We start from the raw sequence: 26,743 nt of genomic DNA on the forward strand, positions 1-26,743 counted from the left end.
TGAATCGACCTCACACAGGCTTACGTTTCATTTACATGTGTGTTCTTTTGCATCGTTACATAACTTGATCATATTCTGCTGATGTTCTGGCACAAAATATTATGATGTTACCAGAGTAAATTGTTGCAGCCCCAATGGCTTTGTATCTTTACTAACCTCATGAATAGACATGTAAAGTAATAAGATCACTACTAGGTAACAAGGGTTGTATACAGGCTGTTTGAATAAGATACCCAGAAAATACATACATATCTGTTCAGTACTACTATTATTCATAAATACCGAGGGGTTGTGGGGTAGCCTGATGGTTAAAGCGTTCACTCGTCATGCTGAAGACCCGGGTTCGATTCCCCACATGGGCACAATGTGTGAAGCTCATTTCTGGTGTCCCCTGCCGTGATATTGCTGGAATATTGCTAAAAGCGGCGTAAAACCAAACTCACTCACTCACATAAATACCGAGCATAGCAAGGAAGAAATATACCAAACATAAAAACAAAACCATTGGTAAAACAATAGTATATTTGGAAAAATATTGTATTAGCTTCTTTCTGTTTCTTTTGCTTTAGTGATACACCAATATCTTGTTTTAGTAATAGTATACATGAATATGATTACAAATTGTATATTTGTTTCAATGATTTAGTTTATTGAATTATTTCCAGTTGCCAATGTGATTAGGCTGTTGATACCAATGAAAGGCTACGTGGTATAAAACAGTTATGTGATCTCTGTAGGTTTCCTCCAACACAACTCCCTCCCTATACACAGTGCAGTGGTGTACATAACATATAATCATTAATCAGTTGCTTTCATGTATGTTGCTCAGTTAGAAGTGAATTTCGGTTGGGATATTCCAGTGATTGATTGTAATCAAATAGTTGATTTCTTATGGTGTAATTATTAGGGGTGGGTATTGCAGAGAATTTTCATATTGCGATATATTGCGATGCGAAAGCATGTATTGCGATATGTATTGCAATATATTGCATGAAGTATTTTTAAACAAAAAACTACTTATAATCGAGGTAATGCTTGATTTATAGAGCAAATACACAGCAAAATCACTATGCTTGATTAAGCTTTAATAACAACTTTTAATCATGATTAAAAATAAAAATGTGAATAATATTTGGCACAAATGAAAAAAGGAAATATCCAAAGATTTCCGAGTGTTACCAGGGTTTCTGAATGCAAGTCAAAATACCGGTTTTTGATCAGCGTATCGCAATACGTATCGTTTTCATGTCTGAACCGGTAATTACCTGTAAACCGGTTATATTGCACAGCCTTGGTAATTATCATATAACAAATCCCATTTCGGAAAAGTATGATGTAGTTTATTAATTATATCATTTGATCATTGCCTAGCAGGGACATCAAGGTAAGGATGTACCGTACCTGATATTGATAACGCAATCTGGTATGTGTTTAACTTGAAAGGAAATATTTGTTTTAGATTAAGTGTCATTTGTAAGGCTTGTCACCTGATTGTCCTATCCTAATTGTCAAGGTCTGTGAAAATGTAAAACTGTAAAAAATGTAAAACTGTTCCCTTTAAATAATACAAATTTTAAAACAAATGGCATTAATAACATTAAAAACATATACTGACCACGAGAACTCAGTCTTGTATCAAAAGATTTTTAATTCATACGAATAACAAATTTAATTTATAGGAACTAATTACTGAGGTCTAAAAAGGTTTGTTTGAAATTGGTGTACTATATGGGTGATTTGTAGTGGCTCCTGTTTATTGTACATGATGTATTGTTCATGATGCTCTTTGTTAGATGTTACTTGTCCTGTGTGAGAGCTTTGTGAACCTAACCTCTGCACATTGATGATGTACTAATTGTTTTTCCTGTACAGTAATATCATGATGTCCAAATAAATATCAATGTTGGTATTTGTGTTCTGCATGTTGTGTATTTTAACTTCCATTTAGCTTGTTGTGGGCCAGGGCGGTGGGGTAGCCTGTCACATGCAACGTAAAACACAACTTTGCAGATTCTGATACCTTTCGGTATGGACTTACAGATACAAATCATCAAAAATGCAAATTCAACTTACAAAGTTGAAAAATAACCCGATGAAAACCCCCCGCGAAATCGGAGTTCAAACGATTTACTTACTTCACCCCAGCGCTTGGGGTGAAAAGTGGTTTCAACAGCTGTGCTGCGCTCATAGCGCATGCGCAGTGAATTAGGTTCGCGCAGCTTGGAAGCGGGATGTCCGGATTATAAGGTCGTGAGCAGTAGTAGTCTAATCAAAACAAATAGTAAATAATCTACTCATTACATAAAAGAATCTTGTTAGGATCTAGATCTACTCAGCTATGTGTCAACCAGTGAGGCGTTCGACATTTCAAGACGGAAAACCTTCGCTGGCGGTGAATACTCGGTGAAGGCATTGATGTGAGCTATTTTTCTAATGTTTTGTTGATATTTCACAGGCGCGAGCTTTTTATATGTTATGACAGTAGAATACCGATTTAACTGTTTATATAATTTCATTTGTCTATTTCACCACACGTTCTTACCGAGTCACTTTCTCAGTTCAATACCGATTCACATTTCTCAGTATCGATACGTTGTCAAAGCTAAAAAGCAATGTCATTATTTAGCATTGACAGAATTTCTAACTGTGATATACGATATATACAATAAACGCATTGAGTTATATTCGGTCTCTGTCACATTATGTAATGACACAGACTCAGGTATGGTCTCATGACACATTATGTAATGACACATGTTATACACAAAAATGAGTGTGTATTTTCAAAACCCAACATCTCTATATACAGTGATACACACACACAATGAGCCGTGAGGGCATCGGCAAATGAACCAGCCAGTGAAAGCCTTCGTTACACTTGAGTGCACACCCACCCGCTCTGACTGGGTTCGGTATCCCGGCTGCTTTTTTTCGAGGGAAGTAAACCCAAGTACAAAATATTGCACTTTTGATTTGCGATTGCTTATAATCTTGTTTTTTTGGTTTTTTTCATAATCAGCAATGTATATTATATGTCATGAATGTGTGATAATTGTGTTTTATTTTTTGTTTGATGTTTTGGTTGCATGTGGCCAAGGTTCGATTTAAAGCGTTTGCCCACTTTATGTCGAAGGCCATTGGTTCGATTCCCCACATGGGTACTACCAGGTGTTATTGTGAAGCCCATTTCTGGTGTCCCCCACCGTGATATTGCTGGAATATTGGACCAGCTGAAAAGCTGTGTAAAACCAAACTCACTCACTCACTCATTGTTTGTGAGGACCACCAGGTGTTATTAAAGGAAGGTTTTACCCCCATGTGTATAGCACCATGGATAGGAATACAGTGGATGTAACCATGGAAACTGCTTCCCGTCTATCCTGTGCAGTGGGGTAGTCTTGTGGTTGTCATGCTGAAGACCGAGTACAATTCCCAACCATGGTACAATGTGTGAAGCCCATTTCTGGTGTCCCAGGCCGTGATATTGTTGGAATATTGCTAAAAGCGGTGTAAAACCATACTCACTCACTCACGTATTCCAGTTCCAGTCCTATGGTACAAAGTCAGATAACAGTAATGGCATACAATCTAGTGGTGGTCCGATTAATTGAAATAATCGAAGATTGGTCGCACTGACTAAACGACCAAGCAATCGATCCTGTTTTCTCATAATCGAACACAAACAATTCTGGAACACGTTTTCATTAACAGTATTTTTCACTAGGTTGGTTTTGTCTGTTACATTCCATAAGCACTACAAGCTCGTTCCAAGTCATGATTGAAGTTATCTTAAAGACTCTAAGAAATTTATGTTCCTAACATACTAGTCATCCTTTAAAGATGTGAAATTTTGCCCCCCAAAAACCCAAAAGAACTACATGTTTTTTCCCTAATTTTTGTGTACATTAACAAATTTCATAAATGACGCTAACCAATTCTTTTCGATGATTGATCGATTGTAATGAATCAATCATCAATTATGAGATTTTAACCAATTCCCAACACTAATACAATCACAATGTTTGTACATGGTGTTTTCTTTTTACCATATGTATTCTATATAGGGTGGATATACATACCAAGTTTGAGAATATTATTTGTGTCAATAGTGTTCATTAACAAATCAAATTACAGGTATAAGGATATGTATGGTATTATTGTGGTAGATATTGTGTCCTTAAATCTATGTAGTAAGGACATACCAGCAAAATGCGGAACTCATTCTCAATTACATTTATTGTACCAAATTTACACGATCCTATTTCTCTTTGAATATTATGATTTCTACCCTTCTCGATCATAAGATCACGTGAACAACATGTAAATCTGAATAATGAAACGAAACATTTTCTGAAATTGATATCGTGGCGGTAGATTTATATAAGTAATGTAAAAGGTGGATTTGGGCGACTACTAAAGATGAATGCCATGACTGAATGGGCGGTGGGGTAGCCTAGTGGTTAAAGCGTCCGCTCGTGACACTGAAGACCCGGGTTCGAATCCCCACATGGGTACAATGTGTGAAGCCCATTTCAGGTGTCCCCCGCCGTGATGTTGCTGGAATATTGCTAAAGGCGGCGTAAAACTAACCTCAGTCAGTCAGCCATGACTGAATGTACATATCTTTTATCTCCTTTGTGATATGGCATTATACAACGATCTTGGGCAAATAATCTTTTGTGACAAAAATATAACTAAAACCACGAGGATTAAGTAAACGTTCGTTATCCAATTTCATTTTTCGTTAGTGTCAAACAAACACATCATATTATAGCATTTCTTTGGGAATCTTGATGCAGGCATATCCAAGAGCTTTACCCAGTATTTGATAGCTTTTATCTGTGCTTCTAAATAGAGTTGTAAACGGCCACATTCACCATAAATCATCACGTTTGGGATATTTAACACCTAAAACGTTTTTACATATACATACAGGTGAACCTTTAACAATGCTTTCAAATGAGAAAATCCTCACACCTTTGTCCAATTTGTTTAAATTCCTGTTAATGTCCCCTGTAAAGCAGCACAAGTTACAAACATATATTGCATGCAGCCGACATTTCTCATATCTTGCCAGAACACAAGACATTAACTTGCATATTTTAAAGGAATTGGACTGCGCCCAGATGCACTTCTCGATATACCGACTATATGCTTGTTATTACAAACAGTAAGAGTAAACCAATGATTGATTTGGCATTAGCCCGTTTCATTCCAGATGGACAAGAAGAGGGATGCGTAACACCATCATCAGCAAGATGCGTAACCCCCTCATCAGCAAGATGCGTAACCACCTTATCAGCAGTGTAGATTCCACTCCTCGCAGCCCCGGTTGTATAACAGGCGAATTTCGGGTCAAAAGCTTCCCCAGCAAAGAAGACGTTGCCCACAGGAGCTCGTATAGCTTCAAAGATCACAGAGTTGAGAGCCGGTGCCTCCATGTTGCAGAAGGATCCCCTGTATAACGGGTTAGTCTTCCAGTTGGTGATGAATACATCTTCCGGGTCGACAACGTTGGTGTAGACACGCCGAAGGATGGCCATCACCTCAGCTGTGATTTCTGTATCATTCATATCCGACACTCTGTCCGCATCTTCCCCTTGTGTCACCATCTGGAGAATATTGGTTCCATTGGGAAACAGTCCTTCAGCCTCTAGGTTCTGCCAGACTGGAAAGACGCCCCGTCTGTCATCAGCGTACAGGATGTATTCAGTGTCGTCCCAGAACCTAGATGAGGTGTTCGGAAATTTGAGATACACGCTAAGATAGTTTTCTGACATGACTCGGTACAGATTGTCGATCTTCCAGTCTGGGAGTGGAGGGTTGAAGGTGACAGAACCACTTTTCAGGACTCCAATACTGAAAGTAACTATGACAACGTCTGCCGTGAAGATGTTGCCGTTCTGGGTGGTCACTACCACAGTGGTGTCGTTATAGGTGATGTCTGTGACGACTTCATTCAGGTGTAATCGCTGATCATTGGGTAATAATGCATCTTTAGCAATTGTCTTAAGTATGAACTCAAAACCTCTTTCGTCCATAACATAGTACAGATCTTTGACAGGCTCATCATTTATCCCGACACTATTGCAGGAAGTCACTCCAGGTGTTCCTCCATATTCAAAATCGTAGTCAAATATCTCTACAACCTTTTCCACGGGCGTTTTGGGGGACCATCTTCCGATGTCCAGACAGGCTCGAAGTGACATGTCCACCGTTTTGTTGTCCTCAAATCTTTTGAAGATCTCGGACAAGGTCACTTGTGCTGATTCTAACTTGGTCCATGCGTCCTCCCCTTCTGTGTCGGTGACATCTTCTCCGCGGGAGTTTCTGATTAAAACACTGTCCCAATTTGACTTTTTCCCCGACACGTTGTACTTATGGACGACATCCCACAGAGGGGTGCCTTCTCTGCCTATCACCCAGTTCGCTCCCTCCTCTACAGTCTGGCCACCAAATGTGACGGATTTTATTCTCCCTCCAATTCTATTCGAACCTTCCAGAATCCGGAAGTTACTGATGTTTCTTTCAACCAGGGTCTTCGCCGCCGACAAGCCTGATATCCCGGCTCCAAGAATCAGAACCTGGCTATGATCTGTTCAACAATCAAAACGTGCATTTAGTCATAAGAGTCGAAAATAGGATATTTACTGTGAAATAAAAATATTCCCAAATATTCCCAATAGTACACACACGAATATACGTGGGCCATTGATGAACAACAGCCTAAGAACAACAGGCTACTACACGAGTGAGTGAGTGAGTGAGTGATGTCGAATCGACAATATTTAAGCCACACCGTGACAAGAGAAATTTATACCTTATTAACAAATGTATTTAAACGGCATAACATCCTGTAAAACTAGATTATCACATATTATATTGAACAATAGGTTAGAGAGAATGTAAGATGTCAAACTAACAATAAGCAACACAATATAGAATTGGGCTAGAAGCCGCTAACTGCCACCTTATAGTCACTACTCTACAAACAATGGTGTAGTGGTGTAGTGGTTAGAGCGTCTGACCGGAGAGCGGAAGGTCGCGGGTTCGATCCCCGACCGCGTCATACCAAAAGACGTTAAAATGTGGTACTTGTTGGTCCCTGCCTGGCGCTCGGCATTAATGGGTACAACAAGGACTGGTCGGCTCGGAGTTAGTATAATGTGTCTGAGTGGGGTATTCATGCTTCACTGCGGCATGGTATCTCAGTGGGCTAGCACTATAAAACCAGCTTCAGTCTGGGCTAGTACAAGCAGCCGCACATACACATACGCATGCACGTCGTCATATGAGCGAAATATTCTCCAGCGCGACGTTAAACCCAAATTTCACCTCACCTCACAGACAATGCGGACTTGGTACCCAAGCTGGCATACTGATAATGGTATTTAAGAACATCTGGCACTTACTTGAACTGCTTACATTCTGAGTCTGCTGACAAGGAACCGACTCAAACTGTATGATGAAGAGTACCGAGAGTGTAGCTGCCTTGAGGATAGTCATCACTGCATCTTGCAAAATGATAGAACATCGATTAGCGGTTTGAGTGCATTTGAAATCATTTAAAGTCATACAATCAATCACAAACTGCCAACATGCAATACACACAGGGGTGGCGGGGTAGCCTAGTGGTTAAAGCGTTCACCCGTCACGCCCAAGACCCGGGTTCGATTCCCATATGGGTACAATGTGTGAAGCCCATTTCTGGTGTCCCCCGCCGTGATATTGCTAGAAAATTGCTAAAAGCGGCGTAAAACTAGACTCACTCACTCACTCACTCACTCAATACATATAGATACATCTGGCACGAATGTACACTTTGCTGCATGAAGACCAACAAATTACTACGATTTTTAAAAACTAATTGCTCGCAGTGTGGACTATAAGTTAACTATATCTTGCCGTAAACGTGAAGCAGTGTGGACTATAAGTTAACTATATCTTGCCGTAAACGTGAAGCAGTGTGGACTATAAGTTAACTATACCATGCCTTAACGTGAAGCAGTGTGGACTATAAGTTAACTATATCTTGCCGTAAACGTGAAGCAGTGTGGACTATAAGTTAACTATATCTTGCCGTAAACGTGAAGCAGTGTGGACTATAAGTTAACTGTATCTTGCCGTAAACGTGAAGCAGTGTGGACTATAAGTTAACTATACCATGCCTTAACGTGAAGCAGTGTGGACTAAGTTAACTGTATCTTGCCGTAAACGTGAAGCAGTGTGGTAAATCTTGCCGTAAACGTGAAGCAGTGTGGACTATAAGTTAACTATATCTTGCCGTAAACGTGAAGCAGTGTGGACTATAAGTTAACTGTATCTTGCCGTAAACGTGAAGCAGTGTGGACTATAAGTTAACTATACCATGCCCTAACGTGAAGCAGTGTGGACTATAAGTTAACTATATCTTGCCGTAAACGTGAAGCAGTGTGGACTATAAGTTAACTATATCTTGCCGTAAACGTGAAGCAGTTATTGCTTATGTTGTAACATGTATGCTGGGCATATATTGTAACATAAGTGCTTTGAGTGAGTATAGTGAAACCTCTTTAAACCAGATGATGTCATTACCATTAAATACAGGTAAAAATTGTTTATAGCAGCAGGTTACACGTTCGCATCAATGTCGTTCTAAAACGTAATAACCATGCTTGTCGTAAGAGGCGTCTAACGGGATCGGGGGTTCAGGCTCGCTGACTTGGTTGATACATGTCATCGTATCCCAATTGCGTAGATCGATTCTCATGCTGTTGATCACTGGATTGTCTGGTCCAGACTCGAATATTTACAAACCGCTGCCATATAGCTGGAGTATTGCTGAGTGCGTAAAAGTACACTCACTCACTCATAAAAACGCAATAGTCCAGAAGTCACGATATGGCTGAAATATTACCGATGTGACTTTAAATCTTAACTCACTCACTCAATAGTCCAGAAAGGGGAGTTTCCAGAATGAAGGGGCTTTGCTGTATACGGGTGGATAAAGGACGAATGGAACTGTGTGACGTTACGTTAAACCCTGGCATCCATGAACACCCACAACAGAAAGCCAAGAACTTTAATTTCAACCCTGATTGATTCGTTCATAGATTTATGCACAAAATCACATAACAAAATTCAAGTCATGTCCTAAAGTCAAGTTTATATCCCGTGAACAGACACATCCCGCATAACAAACTCTTTAATGGTTGTATTTTATTCAAGTACGGTAATTATAAACGACGTGATCTGATCACAACACAATCTTGATTATCTGCTGTAACATTGGGGGTAGAAGGCACAATAGCCATGAAATGTGTATGAAAGGATCATGGCTGCCATAGCAAGTGCAAACTTGAATCGTGTAAAGTCTTCCTTATCTTTGAAATCTGGCAACTCCGAGAGGTGATGGTGCAGCATGATGGTTAAAGCGTTCGCTCGTCACCCCGAAGACCCGTTTTTGATTCCTCACATGGGTACAGTAAAGCCCCAATCTGGTGATAATTCACAACTGATACGAGACAAAAACAGAATCTGTTGATTCATAAGCAGTCATGTGAGCGATTGAGTAAATGAATTTAGTTTTACGCAGCAATCAGCAATATTCCAGCTATGTGGCGGCGGTCTGAAAACAATCGAGTCTGGACCAGACAATCCAGTGATCAAAAGCATGAGTACTGATCTACGCAATTGGGATACGATGACATGATCAATTCTTGGTCAGTAGACATATTATATGCCCATGACTATTTCTTGGGTTGTTTTTTTTCCAAAGCAATTAATCTGTTCCTAAAATAAACATAAAATATATACATCTAAACAGAAAAGAAAATCCATCGCAGGACATGCTGAATTTCTTAAATCTATTATGTACATGTATAGTATAATTGAAGGCACTCCTTTCAAAGCACAGGTTGTCGCTACTAATGACTCATTGTCTTTTGGTAATATGCCACCGTTAGTTTTTGAACATTTCAACACAAATTCCAACGTCAATGGTGCTAGAAGTGAGTGAGTTTACTTTTACTTTTTAGCAATATCAGCAGAAATGGTCTTCCTTGTACCCATGTGGGGAATCGAACCCGGGCCTTTGGCGTGATTACTGAACGTTTTAGTTTCTAAGCTACCCACCGCGCCAATGGTGCTCTAACACTGTGTTGGAAGAACATAATATCAGCTAAAGCATACCTAATAACATTAATCTTCTTTATAAGTTGGGAACTGTCGAATACCTTATTGTTTAGATCACGGTAGTGCAATTCCAGCCTTAATTGCAAATGTACATTTTGCGAAACCAAAATAACCTTTAATACCAATACGTCGATATAATGGATATTGCTCCGATGGACGTAGACACGCCATTCCAGGAATGCACTTTGTATTTTTCGACCCAGTCATTGCTGGTCTACCAATACCAGGTCGGCCACACTTACACGACGATCTAACACCCAATTGTTTATCGACTCACTTCTGTCAGGCTGCCTCAAAATGATCCCCCACAAAACTGATGGTCTCTTACCTTGATTAAAATAAGTGAGTGAGTGAGTTTTGGTTTAACGCCGCTTTTAGCAACATTCCAGCAATATCACTGAGGGGGAGACCAGAAATGGGCTTCACACATTGTAGCCATGTGGGGAATCGAACCCAGATTTTCGGCGTGACGAGCGAACGCTTTAACCACTAGGCTATCCACAGCCCCCTAAAGCCATACTAACGGTGAATATTAAATGAATGGGTCAGTGAGAACACCAGGTGTTCGCGAAACGTTAAAGTAGAGATGTGTGGTGCTGTCACAATCAGTTGAAGTTAAGCAACGTTGGGCGCGGAGAGTCTTTGATGGGTGACCGTGTTAGGCAACTTGACTCCTAAGGTGAGGTGAGGTGAAATTGGGTTTAACGTCGTGCTTGAGAATATTTCGCTCATATGACGACGTGCATGTGTGTGTATGTGTATGTGCGGCTGCTTGTACTAGCCCAGACTTCAGCTGGTTTTATAGTGCTAACTCACTGAGATACCAAGCCGCAGTGAAGCATGAATACCCCACTCAGACACATTATACTGACTCCGAGCCGACCAGTCCTTGTTGTACCCATTAATGCCGAGCGCCAGGCAGGGACCAACAAGTACCATATTTTAACGTCTTTTTGGTATGACGCGGTCGGGGATCGAACCCGCGACCCTCCGCTCTCCGGGCAGACGCTCTAACCACTACACCACGGAGGCGGTCTGACTCCTAAGAGTTGCTGGGGTCTCAGTCCCGCCCCACAACGAAGCACATGTGATACATGTGGTCTCACCTTAGGCAAGTGAGTTTGTTCAAAACTGCCTCTCTTCACCCAGCAGATCTGGTATGATACGATGGTAATCTGAATTCGGCGACAGGCGACCGGTGGTATTCTACACAGGGAGTTTTCTGTACTCGTTGACCAAGAATGGCCTAATCTTCTCCCAAAGTCCTAAAGAACCATCGGAATCCCCTTAGGACATACTTTGCAACTTTCATTAAAAGTGAAACTTAAAAATGCAGTTTTATGCAAACGGAAACAAAATACTGGGATTTATCATCTAATTAACAAGAAAGCCTCCAACCTGAGGATCACAAGGTATATCAATGAAAACCATACCAGCTGTTGTTAGAGTTAAACAAAACAGAACTTTCATAAAATCTGTGTTTATTGCAGGTTTATTCATAATTTCATAGGAATGTGTACGTATTATAGGTTTATTCATAAATTCATAGGAGTGTATAGTTATTATAGGTTTATTCATAATTCCATAGGAATGTCTACGTATTATAGGTTTATTCATAATTTCATAGAAATGTGTACGTATTATAGGTTTATTCATAATTTCATAAGAATGTGTAGGTTTTTATAGGTTTATTCATAATTTTATAAGAATGTGTAGGTTTTATAGCTTTATTCATAATTTCATAGGAATGTGTAGTTTTTATAGGTTTATTCATAAATTCATGGGAATGTATAGTTATTATAGGTTTATTCATAAATTCATAGGAATGTATAGTTATTATAGGTCTATTCATAATTTCATAGGAACGTGTAGTTTTTATAGGTTTATTCATAAATTCATAGGAATGTGTAGTTATCAAAGTTTTATTCATAATTCCATAGGAATGTGTAGGTTTTTATAGGTTTATTCATAAATTCATAGGAATGTATAGTTATCAAAGTTTTATTCATAATTCCATAGGAATGTGTAGGTATTTATAGGTTTATTCATAAATTCATAGGAATGCATAGTTATTTCAGGTTTGAATTAACTGGTCTTAAAATATTTGGAAATAGAATCGACTATGCCTCAACTGTTGCAGTAGTGTTTGAAAATGACACCATTACATACATATCCCAAACATGGCAGTGTCAAAACGAAATGGCATTGGGCATGTTTGTCTGGCATGCAACACATCTCTTGAGTTCTATACGTTTGACATATATTGGACATACTTAATATTATTGACATTGTTTGTGCACAGTGTAATCTGATATCCTTCATGAAGAATATTTTTTGAAGTTTGTCATTTCGAAAGTGATACCACCGGACGTGGAGATTAAGTAATGGTGGTCTCTTATGGCACTGAAGCTTCCTGGCAACCTCTGAACTGTATGTATGTGCCTATCAAATGCCCTTGGGCATAATATATTCTTTAAAAGAAGTAGGGGAATCTGAACTTTCAATCTGGATAGGAAGTGTAAGCGTTAACAAACTTTTCAAAGACACACATCTTATGAAGACACCGCCATTTCTCTTTATCACCACCCCTAAATACAACGCAAGGGATACACGCGCAGTAGCCCCATACACGTGCATGGGGTGTCATTTTTGATTGTGACAGTTTTCAAGAAGGTCGAAAAATCACTGTAATCCATTAATTTTGACAATCATCTTTCATCCCACAGTTGTTAGTGTTTGTTTCTCTCCATTTTTGTTTTGTTTGAGATGAAAATCGTACACATGCTAATTTCACGCCATATACCAATCATCTTTCAAGAGCGATTACTGTAATGTACAAACAACTATGGTCATAAGGAAGTGCAAGTGGTGATGCACCCTAAATACATTCATTATTATCATATCAACATTGATTGACACCGATATATCTCCCAATTTTTTCAATCGTAAATTAAAAATGAAGTTCCCCTACTGTTTTTGAAGAGTATACAAGCAACACGTGCACCAAGAGTTTTGCTCGGTTCGTGCCTAGTCACCCAAGAAAGTATGCTAGATCTGTTATCGGGAGCTCCTGTAATTTACAATGAATGTCCTGAGACGACTCACTGACGGATATACACGATTTATTCCACAACTAGAAGGGATTACATCATATTAAGTTTTACTTGGGTTAACACTTTGGTAATTATCATAACTCAGGATGTCGACAAGCGCCCCGTGACTCATACTCGGAGGTTGTGAGCACTCAGAACCTAGCTAGGGATTTCAAAAGGTGTTTTGATTTGGGCGTGGTGACGGTGTCTCATGAGTTCACGCACCAGTTACAAATTCACGCTTGTGAGTTTTACCAAGTGACCTCGTGGATATTGTTTCGGTTACACAATTAAAAGAAAGCGTGCATTCTGACAGATATCTATTATGTTTTTGGAAAATATAAGAGATAATGTCTTTACAGTATAATTATAGTCATGTAATACCAAAAGCATGCCTTATCATGACGTGGACATGTTCAACCAACCGTGTTGCACAAACAGTTTTGGGACTTGGACGTACAGTCACGCTGTATGATTATCTTTTGTGTGCATTATATCTGGTACAGAAACCTTTCATGATGAAAATGGTGGTCGTCGAGCTCATGCACAGGGGCGTGTCACGCTTAGAAACAGCGTTAGAAAGACATATAGGTATATAGACCCTACCCTAGTACTATATAAAAGGATTCATGATGTGTCTGATCATTTCCCTATGTACTGATCTCTGAATATCCAGCTACCCAATGATTGGTGCAGTACATTGTAATCGGTTCCCAATTACGCAGGTCGATGCTCATGCTGTTGATCACTGGATTGTCTGGTCCAGACTCGATTATTTACAGACCGCCGCCATATAGCTGGAATATTGCTGAGTGCGAGGTAAAACTAAACTCACTCACTGGTGCAGTACAGCCAACTGTACCATTAAATTCTCCAACTAGCAATTCAACAGAAGATAATACAATGATATGGACTAAGTATGTGTGGAGTGGAGAACACTGTGCATTATTTATCTCTAAATTCCAAGAATTGTTTGGAAGCCTATGCAGCAAATTACATCACTGTATAGACACCAAAATTGAAGATTCATTAAATGTTTTCACTGATCTGTATCAACGAGCTGCAGTGCACAATAAGTAGTTATTTTCAGGTTACCATGATATCAATTTCAAACCTCAACCCTCATGGTGAGACCAAGAACTTGAACAATTGAAAATGTGAAATATAAAGCATTAAGAGATCACGGAGACAGTGACCTGGATATTGTGATTCATGAAACACTGCGTAAATCGTTTAAGAAGACTTTCAATAGCAAACGAAGAGCATACTTTGATGCACAAAAAGAGAAACTTACTGCAGCAAGAGACAACCCAAAGGAATTTCGGAAAACATTAAAGCAATCCGGTTCAACCTCAAAATGTGACACTACGAATGATATAAGCAGTGAAGACTGGTTCAATCACTACTCAGGGCTTCTAACTGAGAACTCAGGGCTTCTAACTGAGAACTCTGATAATGTAACACATTGTGCCCATCGACTATGATATCAATTCAGACATTTTCAAGAACGAAGAGCTAAAAACATTAAATTGTGACAATAAAAAATGAAGTCTTACTTCACATTGATAAACTGACAAAAAATATGTCCCCTGGAACAGATGGTATTGCAATTGACTTTATTAAAGCTTCTAAGACTCTTATCAGCAATTATTGAACAGTTTTGCATAACAAGATCTTTCAAGATGGTATTTTTCCTGTGTCTTGGGGTAAAAGCATTATTTGCACCTTTTACAAATCTGGTGTAAAAAGTAACTCCAATAATTATAGAGGTATCTCTCTTATTGATTCTCTCTGTAAAATATTCACTTCCATTCTCAATAGTAGGTTAAAGGTTTGGTGTGAGGAGAAGAGTATTCTTCATACAGGCAGGATTCAGGACTAATTATTCTACTACTGATCATATTTTCTCCCTTCAAGCTATGATACAGATATTTTCATGTAAGAAGAAAGGAAGGTTTTAATGTCTGACTATGCATTTTTTCAAAAGCCTTTGATACAGTTAATCACAAAATTCTTCTGACAAGTCTGAAAAAAGCTGTTTGTGGTAAATTCCATAACATTCTTGTATCAATGTATGGTAGGTTGTCGGCTTGTGTCAGAACATGTCATTCAAGTTATTTTGATTGTAGTATAGGTACTAGACAGGGTTGCATCCTCAGCCCTCAATTGTTTATTACCTTTATTAATCAGCTTATGGAACGTATCGAGTAATTTGGTAGCCGTGGTATATTTTTTAGACCTGATGTTAATAATTATATGCTCTATGCAACTTCATGCAAAATCTATATCTATAAATGTATTTTGGGCCAGTGGCCTATTACTGAATAACATGTCTGTATTCATGATCAAGAAGAAAATCGACAAAAACAGTGCACTAGATTTCATGGAAAGTACTGTCTATACTGAATGTGCAATCTAAACATAAATGATACATCTATCTTGTGTTGGGAAGGCAGTGAGTTTCTTTTCGGTAAGGTTAGTGATTTTGATCCAGACCAACGAACCAAGGTCTTTCTGGTTCAAATCTCAGAAAACAGACATGTCATAAATGAGATAATGTACGACTGCATATCATTGATAAAAAAATGACAAATGTTTTTGGAGTAATAGAAAGTAGATCGAATTCAACAGGCGAAAAAAACCAAAACAACTTTTTCATCCCGAACTGGTCATTGAAGAAGGGGAAGTGTGGTAGCATAGTGGTGCAAGCGTTTGCTCGTCACGCCCAAAACACGGGGTCGATTCCCCACATGGGTACAATGTGTGAAGCCCATTTCTGGTGTCCCCTGTCGTGATATTGCTGGAATATTGCTAAAAGCGGCGTAAAACCAAACTCACTCATTAAAAAAAAGGGAAACATCCACAAACTACGACATCTTTTTTGGAACTCTTACAACTACAGGGGAATATGTCATTACGGGGACATTTGTCCCCCTGCAGCGTACCAAGAAGCAGTCTGAAAACGTCATTAAAAGAGAAGAAAGTTCACTTACCAGCCTGTTTCAACATATCAGGGGTCGTATTTATAAAAATTCTAAGAATTAAAAGTTACTCCTAAGTGTAGAAATTACTGAGAATTTTGTGAGAGTTTCTCTTAAGTTTGGTAATATTTTCAGACCTAGTTATAAAGCCTCTTTACTCTTAAGAGTACTCTCAGGGTGAGCAAATGTTAGGAGTCATCACAGCTAGAGGACTCATAAGTCTACCTAAGAATTTTCTTAACTCAACAAAATGGCGTCCGCTAGGCAACGCAGTCGTCACCTCACACATTTTCGAGAACGTAAGGACGTTTTAACTTTTGTACGATGACAATGAACTAGTCAAAAGATTCCATTTTGATCGGGCGGGCACACATTTTACAGCCAAGTTTCATTGACCTGAATTTAGATCATAAGAGCTTAGCAATAACTCCAATTCTATAATTAGATGTAGATGGCAGATTTAAAATATAACACATAAACTGCCATTTACAATGATGATAAATGGTGTAAATGATAACTGACTTGGTAATCTGTTACCTCGGTATAAACAGCAACCGGCTACCACAGCAGTTAATGTTGAACACAAAGTACGTCCTGATGAAAACAACCGAGCTGTCGGACTGTGCACGGCAACGAGCAGGGGAGTGAAAATACCCTGTCTGTCCTATCACCGTCTGTGTTCAGTGGTCCATTACATACATGCCTACACTTGTAACCTAGTCTACCAGATATTTACTTTTAATAAAAACAAACCTGGACAGATACAGACACAGCCTTTTGAAAAGGGGTTGGGGGTGAGAGTGTTCATTTTCACCTAGATCCGCTTATGATTTAATAAACTTTCAGGTGCACCCTTGCAATCCACCCCACGAAAACATATTACTTATTTGAAAGGTGCATTTTCCTTGGACAAACAACTTGCTGCATACCACTTGTAGTAGCGATATGAATAAAAACGGCTGTACTTTGTTGAACTTTTAAGTCGCATTCAACTCGTATTTGGCGACATTCTCACTCGTCACTGGACAAGATGGATTAAAGTGACGAAGCGTTAATATAAATCGTAGACGCTTCAGAAGAAGAAAAGGAAAGCCTAAATCGATGTGGAATTATAAGACAGACCAAAACAATGTTTTAAAGATGACATTTTCAAGACATAAACAATTTTGCAAAATGAGATTTACACAATTGTTCTCCTTGTGTTGGTTGGCAAAGGGAGATAACTGGTATGTAATGTTATATGATTTCAATGGGCTAAATGCAGGTTAACGTCCTGCTATAGTGACGTATAAAATTATTGAAATTTGAAAAGACATTTACGGTCTAATGCACACAGACATGCAAACAAGGGCAATTGCGCTGGTCTTGGCGACGTGTAAGTTGTAATCACAGGTGTTAAAATCGGTTTGAGCTGAGCTGTCGGTTGGATCCGTGTATGTCCATTTCATTGGTCGAGAGCTTGCGACATATGTCTTACAACGGTTTAACCTCAATGTGCCCGCTCCCTGAATGTAGTAGGATTTAATATGGGATTAACGGATACCCAGGAGTATTTTTCAGTATTTTTTAAATGAGTCCCTGTTTCCCAGCATTTGGAAACTTAAAGGTCACATGCAACCAAAAAATCAAACATAATTAAAACACAATAATCACTTATTCATGACATATAATATACATTGCTGATTATGAAAAAACATATAAGCGTACAATCGCAAATCAAAAGTGCAATATTTTGTACTTGGGTTTACTTCCCTCCAAACGAAGCAGCCGGGATACCGAACCCAGTCAGAGCGGGTGGGTGTGCACTCAAGTGTAACGGCTGATTCATTTGCCGATGCCCTCACGGCTCATTGTGTGTGTATATATAGAGATGTTGGATTTTGTAAATACATGCTCATTTTTTTGTGTATAAGATTTTGCAATCAACAGACATCATAACATGTCATGTGTACAAGTATCACACCTGCCTGTCTGTGTAATTACATAATGTGACAGAGACCGAACTCGGGCCATAAATCAATGCGTTTTGTTTATGGTGTATAGCCTGATTGGTGTTAAGTTCAAATTGCATGTGGTCAGTGATCGAAGTTGTGTATTGAATATGGTCATTAGCAGACAGGCAGGCAGACACATAGGTGTCAATAAAACAGGCATTGCGTTTTGTCTGTGACAACGACATATCTATATCACAGTTAGAAATTCTGTCAACGCTAAATTATGACATTGCTTTTAAAGTATCGAACTGAGAAAGTGACTCGGTAAGAAGAACGTGTGGTGAAATAGACAAATGAAATTATATAAACAGTTAATTTACTGTCATAACATATAAAAAGCTCGCGACTGTGAAACATCAACAAAACATTAGAAAAATAGCCCACACCAAAGCCTTCACCGAGTATTCACCGGACAACCCGCTTCCAAGCTGCGCGAACCTATTTCACTGCGCACGTGCTATGAGCGCAGCCCAGCTGTTGAAACCACTTGAATTCCCCCAAGCGCTGGGGGAAAATTAGCGAATCGTTTGAACTACGATTTCGCGCTTTTTTTTTCATCGGGTTATTTTTCAACTTTATAAGTTGAATTTGCATTTTTGATGATTTGTTTCTTTAAGTCCATACTTACAGATGATTCCAGAGACAAATAGTTTATGAGGTTCTAGTTTATGAAAGCATTAAAGGTATCAGAATCTGCAGTTGTGTTTTACGTTGCATGTGACCTTTAAATTAAGGATTTAACAAGGGATTTACGGTTACCCAGGAGTATTTTTCAGTATTTTTTAAAAGTGTCCCTGTTTCCCAACATTTGGAAACTTAAGTAAACGGAGGGATTAGAGGATTAAGAACTGTGGGACACACTCACATTTATTTTAGGGGTGACAGTTTGGAGATGGTGACTCAAACATAACAAAACGGAGTGGACTGTTAAGTAGTTGTTTATTACATTTATGACAATGTATCATCATTCAACATCAATCACATCAAACATATCCCATAATTTTACTTCAACCTTTCTTTTGGACATCTAAATCACTGTTATTGGTTTATTTCGGCATGTTCGAAAATAGGACTATTTAACTCTTTGAAAAAAGATGCATTTCACCTAAATATGAATGCATTTGACAATTCCTTTTCGTGACTTTGCATAAAGCTGTGTTGTTAAGCTTTCTTGTAAAGTAATACCTTCTAACATGTCTTTGATAGATATACATCAAGTTTGGTGAACACATTTCGGTTTGAGGCATATTAAGCAGTCCAACCTGACACCCCCTACCAAGTGTGTGCCCATACTAATCCTTCTATTGTTCTACGCCTGGCTGATTTTGTTGTTTGAAGAAATGTTGGGAAACCGGGGCACCCGGGAATAACGCCTACAGCCTTATATGAACAACTTGACGCACCAATGGTTTTCAATTTTACTGCTTTCAGGCGCGTAGCAAGCCAATTATTTCGTGTAAGCCCGATAGGTTGCAAGCTTTATGTTTAGATATTATTGAGGGCTTTCCCAACCTTTTTGGCAACAGTCATGTGTAAGCCCGGGCTTTTTTTTTTATAATGGAAGCTACGCCCCTGGCTTTCAACCTTTGATTAAAGTGGTATGTTCCATTTGAGTGTGCACTTTTGCCTACAATAATTCATTAGTGTTCATTTCTTGTTTTCATTCATTTTTTGGTACACCAATTTTGTACACCTGTTTCACATTATTGTGAAAATCATTTTTATCCTTATTTTTTACACAATTTCTATATATTTACGCTAATTTAATTAAGTGTCCGGCAGCTGACAGGAATTCCAGTGGTGTCTTCACCCCAGATGTCAGCTGATCCTTGAGTCGTGTGACCCACTGGTCGAGTTCTGCGTACTTTCTCTTGCGGGGTGGGGGACGGGCACCATGCGACATCTGGACCAGACTATGAGTGAATCTAAAGTATGACTGACTGACTGAGTTTGGTTTTACGCAGCTTTTAGCAATATTCCAGCAACATCACGGCGGGGGACACCAGAAATGGGCTTCACACATCGTACCCATGTGGGGATTCGAACCCGGGTCTTCGGCGTGACGAGCCAACGCTTTTACCACTAGGCTACCCCACCGCCCCATCTAAAGTATGAGTGAATCTAAAGTATAAGTGAATCTAACCTATGAGTGAATCTAACTTATGAGTGAATATAAACTATGAGTGAATTTAACCTATGAGTGAATCTAAACTATGAGTGAATATGAACTATTAGTGAGTTGTGTAACAAGTTTAACGAAAACAAACACTGCCAAATATGCAGTCCATACATTCCATTTTCATTGAAATGGCCAATGTTCAAGTTACTGTGAGATTTGTTTCCAACTCTCAAGGAGGACAGAACTTAGTTTATAATGGACACAGATTTCGTATCACGACCAAGAAGAACATAAGAACCCTTTGGCACTGCAACAAGAAGGATTGTCCATCAACGCCCAGAACATAAGAACCCTTTGGCACTGCAGCAAGAAGGATTGTCCATCAACGCCCAGAACATAAGAACCCTTTGGCACTGCAGCAAGAAGGATTGTCCATCAACGCCCAGAACATAAGAACCCTTTGGCACTGCAGCAAGAAGGATTGTCCATCAACGCCCAGAACATAAGAACCCTTCGGCACTGCAGCAAGAAGGATTGTCCATCAACGCCCAGAACATAAGAACCCTTCGGCACTGCAGCAAGAAGGATTGTCCATCAACGCCCAGAACATAAGAACCCTTCGGCACTGCAGCAAGAAGGATTGTCCATCAACGCCCAGAACATAAGAACCCTTCGGCACTGCAGCAAGAAGGATTGTCCATCAACGCCCAGAACATAAGAACCCTTTGGCACTGCAGCAAGAAGGATTGTCCATCAACGCCCAGAACATAAGAACCCTTCGGCACTGCAGCAAGAAGGATTGTCCATCAACGCCCAGAACACCTTTAAGAACCATAAGAACCTTTGGCACTGCAACAAGAAGGATTGTCCATCAACGCCCAGAACATAAGAACCCTTTGGCACTGCAACAAGAAGGATTGTCCATCAACAGAACATAAAGAACCCTTTCGGCACTGAAGAAGGATTGTCCATCAACGCCCAGAAACATAAGAACCCTTCGGCACTGCAGCAGAAGGATTGTCCATCAACTGGGCCCAGAACACCATCTGGAACCCTTTGGCACTGCAGCCATCCCAACATCTGGAAGGCTGTTCAAGGATTGTCCATCAACAGAACCCACAGAAATGGTTCTACTACAGATCAATTCAGGAGGAGGATTGTCACCCAAGAGAAAGAAGTATTGGTGCCTTGAGGATAAACTGTAGCAGGAGAAGGACTGAAGGCAGGCAGACTGTTGATGTTGTCTGTAGAGTCAATTTAAACAGGAAATTTCTCAGAACAGACCTCATAAGTCTGTTCACCTAAGAATTTTATGTAACTGTCAACAGGGTCTTAACTATGGCGTCCTTCCTTTATATAGCTGAGACCCCGTTAGTGATAAACATGCCTTGATGTCAGTTTTAGCGTCACCTCACTACTGCAACTGTTTGCAGATTTGATCGTTTTAATTTTTTTACATGACATATCATACTAGTTAAAATGATTGGCATTTTGATCTCGCGGGCACACATTTTACAGCCAAGTTTCATACCGTGAATTTTGTACATTCATCATGACATGTTTACTCCAATTCTATAATTAGATGTAGATGGCAGATTTAAAATATAACACATAATCTGCCATTTACAATGATGATAGATAATTGACTTGGTAATCTGTTACCTCGGTATAAACAGCAACCGGCTACCACAGCAGTTAATGTTGAACACAAAGTACGTCCTGATGAAAACAACCGAGCTGTCGGACTGTGCACGGCAACGAGCAGGGGAGTGAAAATACCCTGTCTGTCCTATCACCGTCTGTGTTCAGTGGTCCATTACATACATGCCTACACTTGTAACCTAGTCTACCAGATACTTACTTTTAATAAAAACAAACCTGGACAGATACAGACACAGCCTTTTGAAAAGGGGTGGGGGGTGAGAGTGTTCATTTTCACCTAGATCCGCTTATGATTTAATAAACTTTCAGGTGCACCCTTGCAATCCACCCCACGAAAACATATTACTTATTTGAAAGGTGCATTTTCCTTGGACAAACAACTTGCTGCATACCACTTGTAGTAGCGATATGAATAAAACGGCTGTACTTTGTTGAACTTTTAAGTCGCATTCAACTCGTATTTGGCGACATTCTCACTCGTCACTGGACAAGATGGATTAAAGTGACGAAGCGTTAATATAAATCGTAGACGCTTCAGAAGAAGAAAAGGAAAGCCTAAATCGATGTGGAATTATAAGACAGACCAAAACAATGTTTTAAAGATGACATTTTCAAGACATAAACAATTTTGCAAAATGAGATTTACACAATTGTTCTCCTTGTGTTGGTTGGCAAAGGGAGATAACTGGTATGTAATGTTATATGATTTCAATGGGCTAAATGCAGGTTAACGTCCTGCTATAGTGACGTATAAAATTATTGAAATTTGAAAAGACATTTACGGTCTAATGCACACAGACATGCAAACAAGGGCAATTGCGCTGGTCTTGGCGACGTTGTAAGTTGTAATCACAGGTGTTAAAATCGGTTTGAGCTGAGCTGTCGGTTGGATCCGTGTATGTCCATTTCATTGGTCGAGAGCTTGCGACATATGTCTTACAACGGTTTAACCTCAATGTGCCCGCTCCCTGAATGTAGTAGGATTTAATATGGGATTAACGGATACCCAGGAGTATTTTTCAGTATTTTTTAAATGAGTCCCTGTTTCCCAGCATTTGGAAACTTAAAGGTCACATGCAACCAAAAAATCAAACATAATTAAAACACAATTATCACTTATTCATGACATATAATATACATTGCTGATTATGAAAAAACATATAAGCGTACAATCGCAAATCAAAAGTGCAATATTTTGTACTTGGGTTTACTTCCCTCCAAACGAAGCAGCCGGGATACCGAACCCAGTCAGAGCGGGTGGGTGTGCACTCAAGTGTAACGGCTGGTTCATTTGCCGATGCCCTCACGGCTCATTGTGTGTGTATATATAGAGATGTTGGGTTTTGTAAATACATGCTCATTTTTTGTGTATAAGATTTTGCAATCAACAGACATCATAACATGTCATGTGTACAAGTATCACACCTGCCTGTCTGTGTAATTACATAATGTGACAGAGACCGAACTCGGGCCATAAATCAATGCGTTTTGTTTATGGTGTATAGCCTGATTGGTGTTAAGTTCAAATTGCATGTGGTCAGTGATCGAAGTTGTGTATTGAATATGGTCATTAGCAGACAGGCAGGCAGACACATAGGTGTCAATAAAACAGGCATTGCGTTTTGTCTGTGACAACGACATATCTATATCACAGTTAGAAATTCTGTCAACGCTAAATTATGACATTGCTTTAAAAAGTATCGAACTGAGAAAGTGACTCGGTAAGAAGAACGTGTGGTGAAATAGACAAATGAAATTATATAAACAGTTAATTTACTGTCATAACATATAAAAGCTCGCGACTGTGAAACATCAACAAAACATTAGAAAAATAGCCCACACCAAAGCCTTCACCGAGTATTCACCGGACAACCCGCTTCCAAGCTGCGCGAACCTATTTCACTGCGCACGTGCTATGAGCGCAGCCCAGCTGTTGAAACCACTTGAATTCCCCCAAGCGCTGGGGGAAAATTAGCGAATCGTTTGAACTACGATTTCGCGCTTTTTTTTTCATCGGGTTATTTTTCAACTTTATAAGTTGAATTTGCATTTTTGATGATTTGTTTCTTTAAGTCCATACTTACAGATGATTCCAGAGACAAATAGTTTATGAGGTTCTAGTTTATGAAAGCATTAAAGGTATCAGAATCTGCAGTTGTGTTTTACGTTGCATGTGACCTTTAAATTAAGGATTTAACAAGGGATTTACGGTTACCAAGGAGTATTTTTCAGTATTTTTTAAAAGTGTCCCTGTTTCCCAACATTTGGAAACTTAAGTAAACGGAGGGATTAGAGGATTAAAAACTGTGGGACACACTCACATTTATTTTAGGGGTGACAGTTTGGAGATGGTGACTCAAACATAACAAAACGCAGTGGACTGTTAAGTAGTTGTTTATTACATTTATGACAATGTATCATCATTCAACATCAATCACATCAAACATATCCCATAATTTTACTTCAACCTTTCTTTTGGACATCTAAATCACTGTTATTGGTTTATTTCGGCATGTTCGAAAATAGGACTATTTAACTCTTTTGAAAAAAGATGCATTTCACCTAAATATGAATGCATTTGACAATTCCTTTTCGTGACTTGCATAAAGCTGTGTTGTTAAGCTTTCTTGTAAAGTAATACCTTCTAACATGTCTTTGATAGATATACATCAAGTTTGGTGAACACATTTCGGTTTGAGGCATATTAAGCAGTCCAACCTGACACCCCTACCAAGTGTGTGCCCATACTAATCCTTCTATTGTTCTACGCCTGGCTGATTTTGTTGTTTGAAGAAATGTTGGGAAACCGGGGGCACCCCGGGAATAACGCCTACAGCCTTATATGAACAACTTGACGCACCAATGGTTTTCAATTTTACTGCTTTCAGGCGCGTAGCAAGCCAATTATTTCGTGTAAGCCCGATAGGTTGCAAGCTTTATGTTTAGATATTATTGAGGGCTTTCCCAACCTTTTTGGCAACAGTCATGTGTAAGCCCGGGCTTTTTTTTTTATAATGGAAGCTACGCCCCTGGCTTTCAACCTTTGATTAAAGTGGTATGTTCCATTTGAGTGTGCACTTTTGCCTACAATAATTCATTAGTGTTCATTTCTTGTTTTCATTTATTTTTGGTACACCAATTTTGTACACCTGTTTCACATTATTGTGAAAATCATTTTTATCTATATTTTTTACACAATTTCCATATATTTACGCTAATTTAATTAAGTGTCCGGCAGCTGACAGGAATTCCAGTGGTGTCTTCACCCCAGATGTCAGCTGATCCTTGAGTCGTGTGACCCACTGGTCGAGTTCTGCGTACTTTCTCTTGCGGGGTGGGGGACGGGCACCATGCGACATCTGGACCAGACTATGAGTGAATCTAAAGTATGACTGACTGACTGAGTTTGGTTTTACGCAGCTTTTAGCAATATTCCAGCAACATCACGGCGGGGGACACCAGAAATGGGCTTCACACATCGTACCCATGTGGGGATTCGAACCCGGGTCTTCGGCGTGACGAGCCAACGCTTTAACCACTAGGCTACCCCACCGCCCCATCTAAAGTATGAGTGAATCTAAAGTATAAGTGAATCTAACCTATGAGTGAATCTAACTTATGAGTGAATATAAACTATGAGTGAATTTAACCTATGAGTGAATCTAAACTATGAGTGAATATAACCTATGAGTGAATATAAACTATGAGTGAATATAACCTATGCGTGAATGTAACCTATGCCTGAATATAACGTATGAGTGAATTTAATCTATGAGTGAATATAAACCATGAGTGAATATGAACTATTAGTGAGTTGTGTAACAAGTTTAACGAAAACAAACACTGCCAAATATGCAGTCCATACATTCCATTTTCATTGAAATGGCCAATGTTCAAGTTACTGTGAGATTTGTTTCCAACTCTCAAGGAGGACAGAACTTAGTTTATAATGGACACAGATTTCGTATCACGACCAAGAAGAACATAAGAACCCTTTGGCACTGCAGCAAGAAGGATTGTCCATCAACGCCCAGAACATAAGAACCCTTTGGCACTGCAGCAAGAAGGATTGTCCATCAACGCCCAGAACATAAGAACCCTTCGGCACTGCAGCAAGAAGGATTGTCCATCAACGCCCAGAACATAAGAACCCTTTGGCACTGCAGCAAGAAGGATTGTCCATCAACGCCCAGAACATAAGAACCCTTTGGCACTGCACTGCAGCAAGAAGGATTGTCCATCAACGCCCAGAACATAAGAACCCTTTGGCACTGCAGCAAGAAGGATTGTCCATCAACGCCCAGAACATAAGAACCCTTCGGCACTGCAGCAAGAAGGATTGTCCATCAACGCCCAGAACATAAGAACCCTTTGGCACTGCAGCAAGAAGGATTGTCCATCAACGCCAGAACAGAACATAAGAACCCTTTGGCACTGCAGCAAGAAGGATTGTTCAACGCCCAGAACATAAGGCACTGCAGCAAGAAGGATTGCAAAGAAGGATTGTCCATCAACGCCCAGAACATAAGAACCCTTTGGCACTGCAGCAAGAAGGATTGTCCATCAACGCCCAGAACATAAGAACCCTTCGGCACTGCAGCAAGAAGGATTGTCCATCAACGCCCAGAACACCTTTAATAAGATAAGTTTACAGAACTATCCACAACCATCCAGGTGGTGAACAGGACATCAAGATTCAGGAATTCCATGGTTCCCTGAAAT

General features: G+C 39.5%; 1 protein-coding gene across 2 annotated transcripts; it reads right to left on the reverse strand.

Moving 5' to 3' along the window:
• Positions 1-4,536: 4,536 nt before the first annotated feature.
• LOC124259118 (polyamine oxidase 7-like) lies at positions 4,537-16,970 on the reverse strand. Of its 2 annotated transcripts, none has more exons than XM_046693211.1 (3): positions 16,784-16,970; positions 7,413-7,514; positions 4,537-6,595 (listed from the first exon to the last, which is right to left on the reverse strand). In XM_046693211.1, exons 2-3 carry the CDS (start codon positions 7,504-7,506, stop codon positions 5,148-5,150), a joined length of 1,542 nt encoding a protein of 513 aa, XP_046549167.1. In that variant the 5' UTR covers positions 7,507-7,514; positions 16,784-16,970; the 3' UTR covers positions 4,537-5,147. The 2 variants fall into 2 exon arrangements, with proteins under 2 accessions (XP_046549167.1, XP_046549168.1); XM_046693212.1 differs by lacking the exon at positions 16,784-16,970 and adding an exon at positions 8,549-8,571.
• Positions 16,971-26,743: the final 9,773 nt, after the last annotated feature.

The sequence above is a fragment of the Haliotis rubra genome, unplaced genomic scaffold (assembly GCF_003918875.1).
Source record: "Haliotis rubra isolate DU_JTF1 unplaced genomic scaffold, ASM391887v1 Scf71, whole genome shotgun sequence".
Lineage (NCBI taxonomy): Eukaryota > Metazoa > Mollusca > Gastropoda > Lepetellida > Haliotidae > Haliotis > Haliotis rubra.

What these genes read in the sequence shown, in the direction of transcription:
- LOC124259118 (XM_046693211.1), bottom strand. Translation starts at nt 7,506, where the DNA reads ATGACTATCCTCAAGGCAGCTACACTCTCGGTACTCTTCATCATACAG. An exon ending in TCAGAATGTAAGCAGTTCAA is followed by an intron (nt 6,596 to 7,412) that starts GTAAGTGCCAGA and finishes ATTGTTGAACAG; the next exon opens with ATCATAGCCAGGTTCTGATT.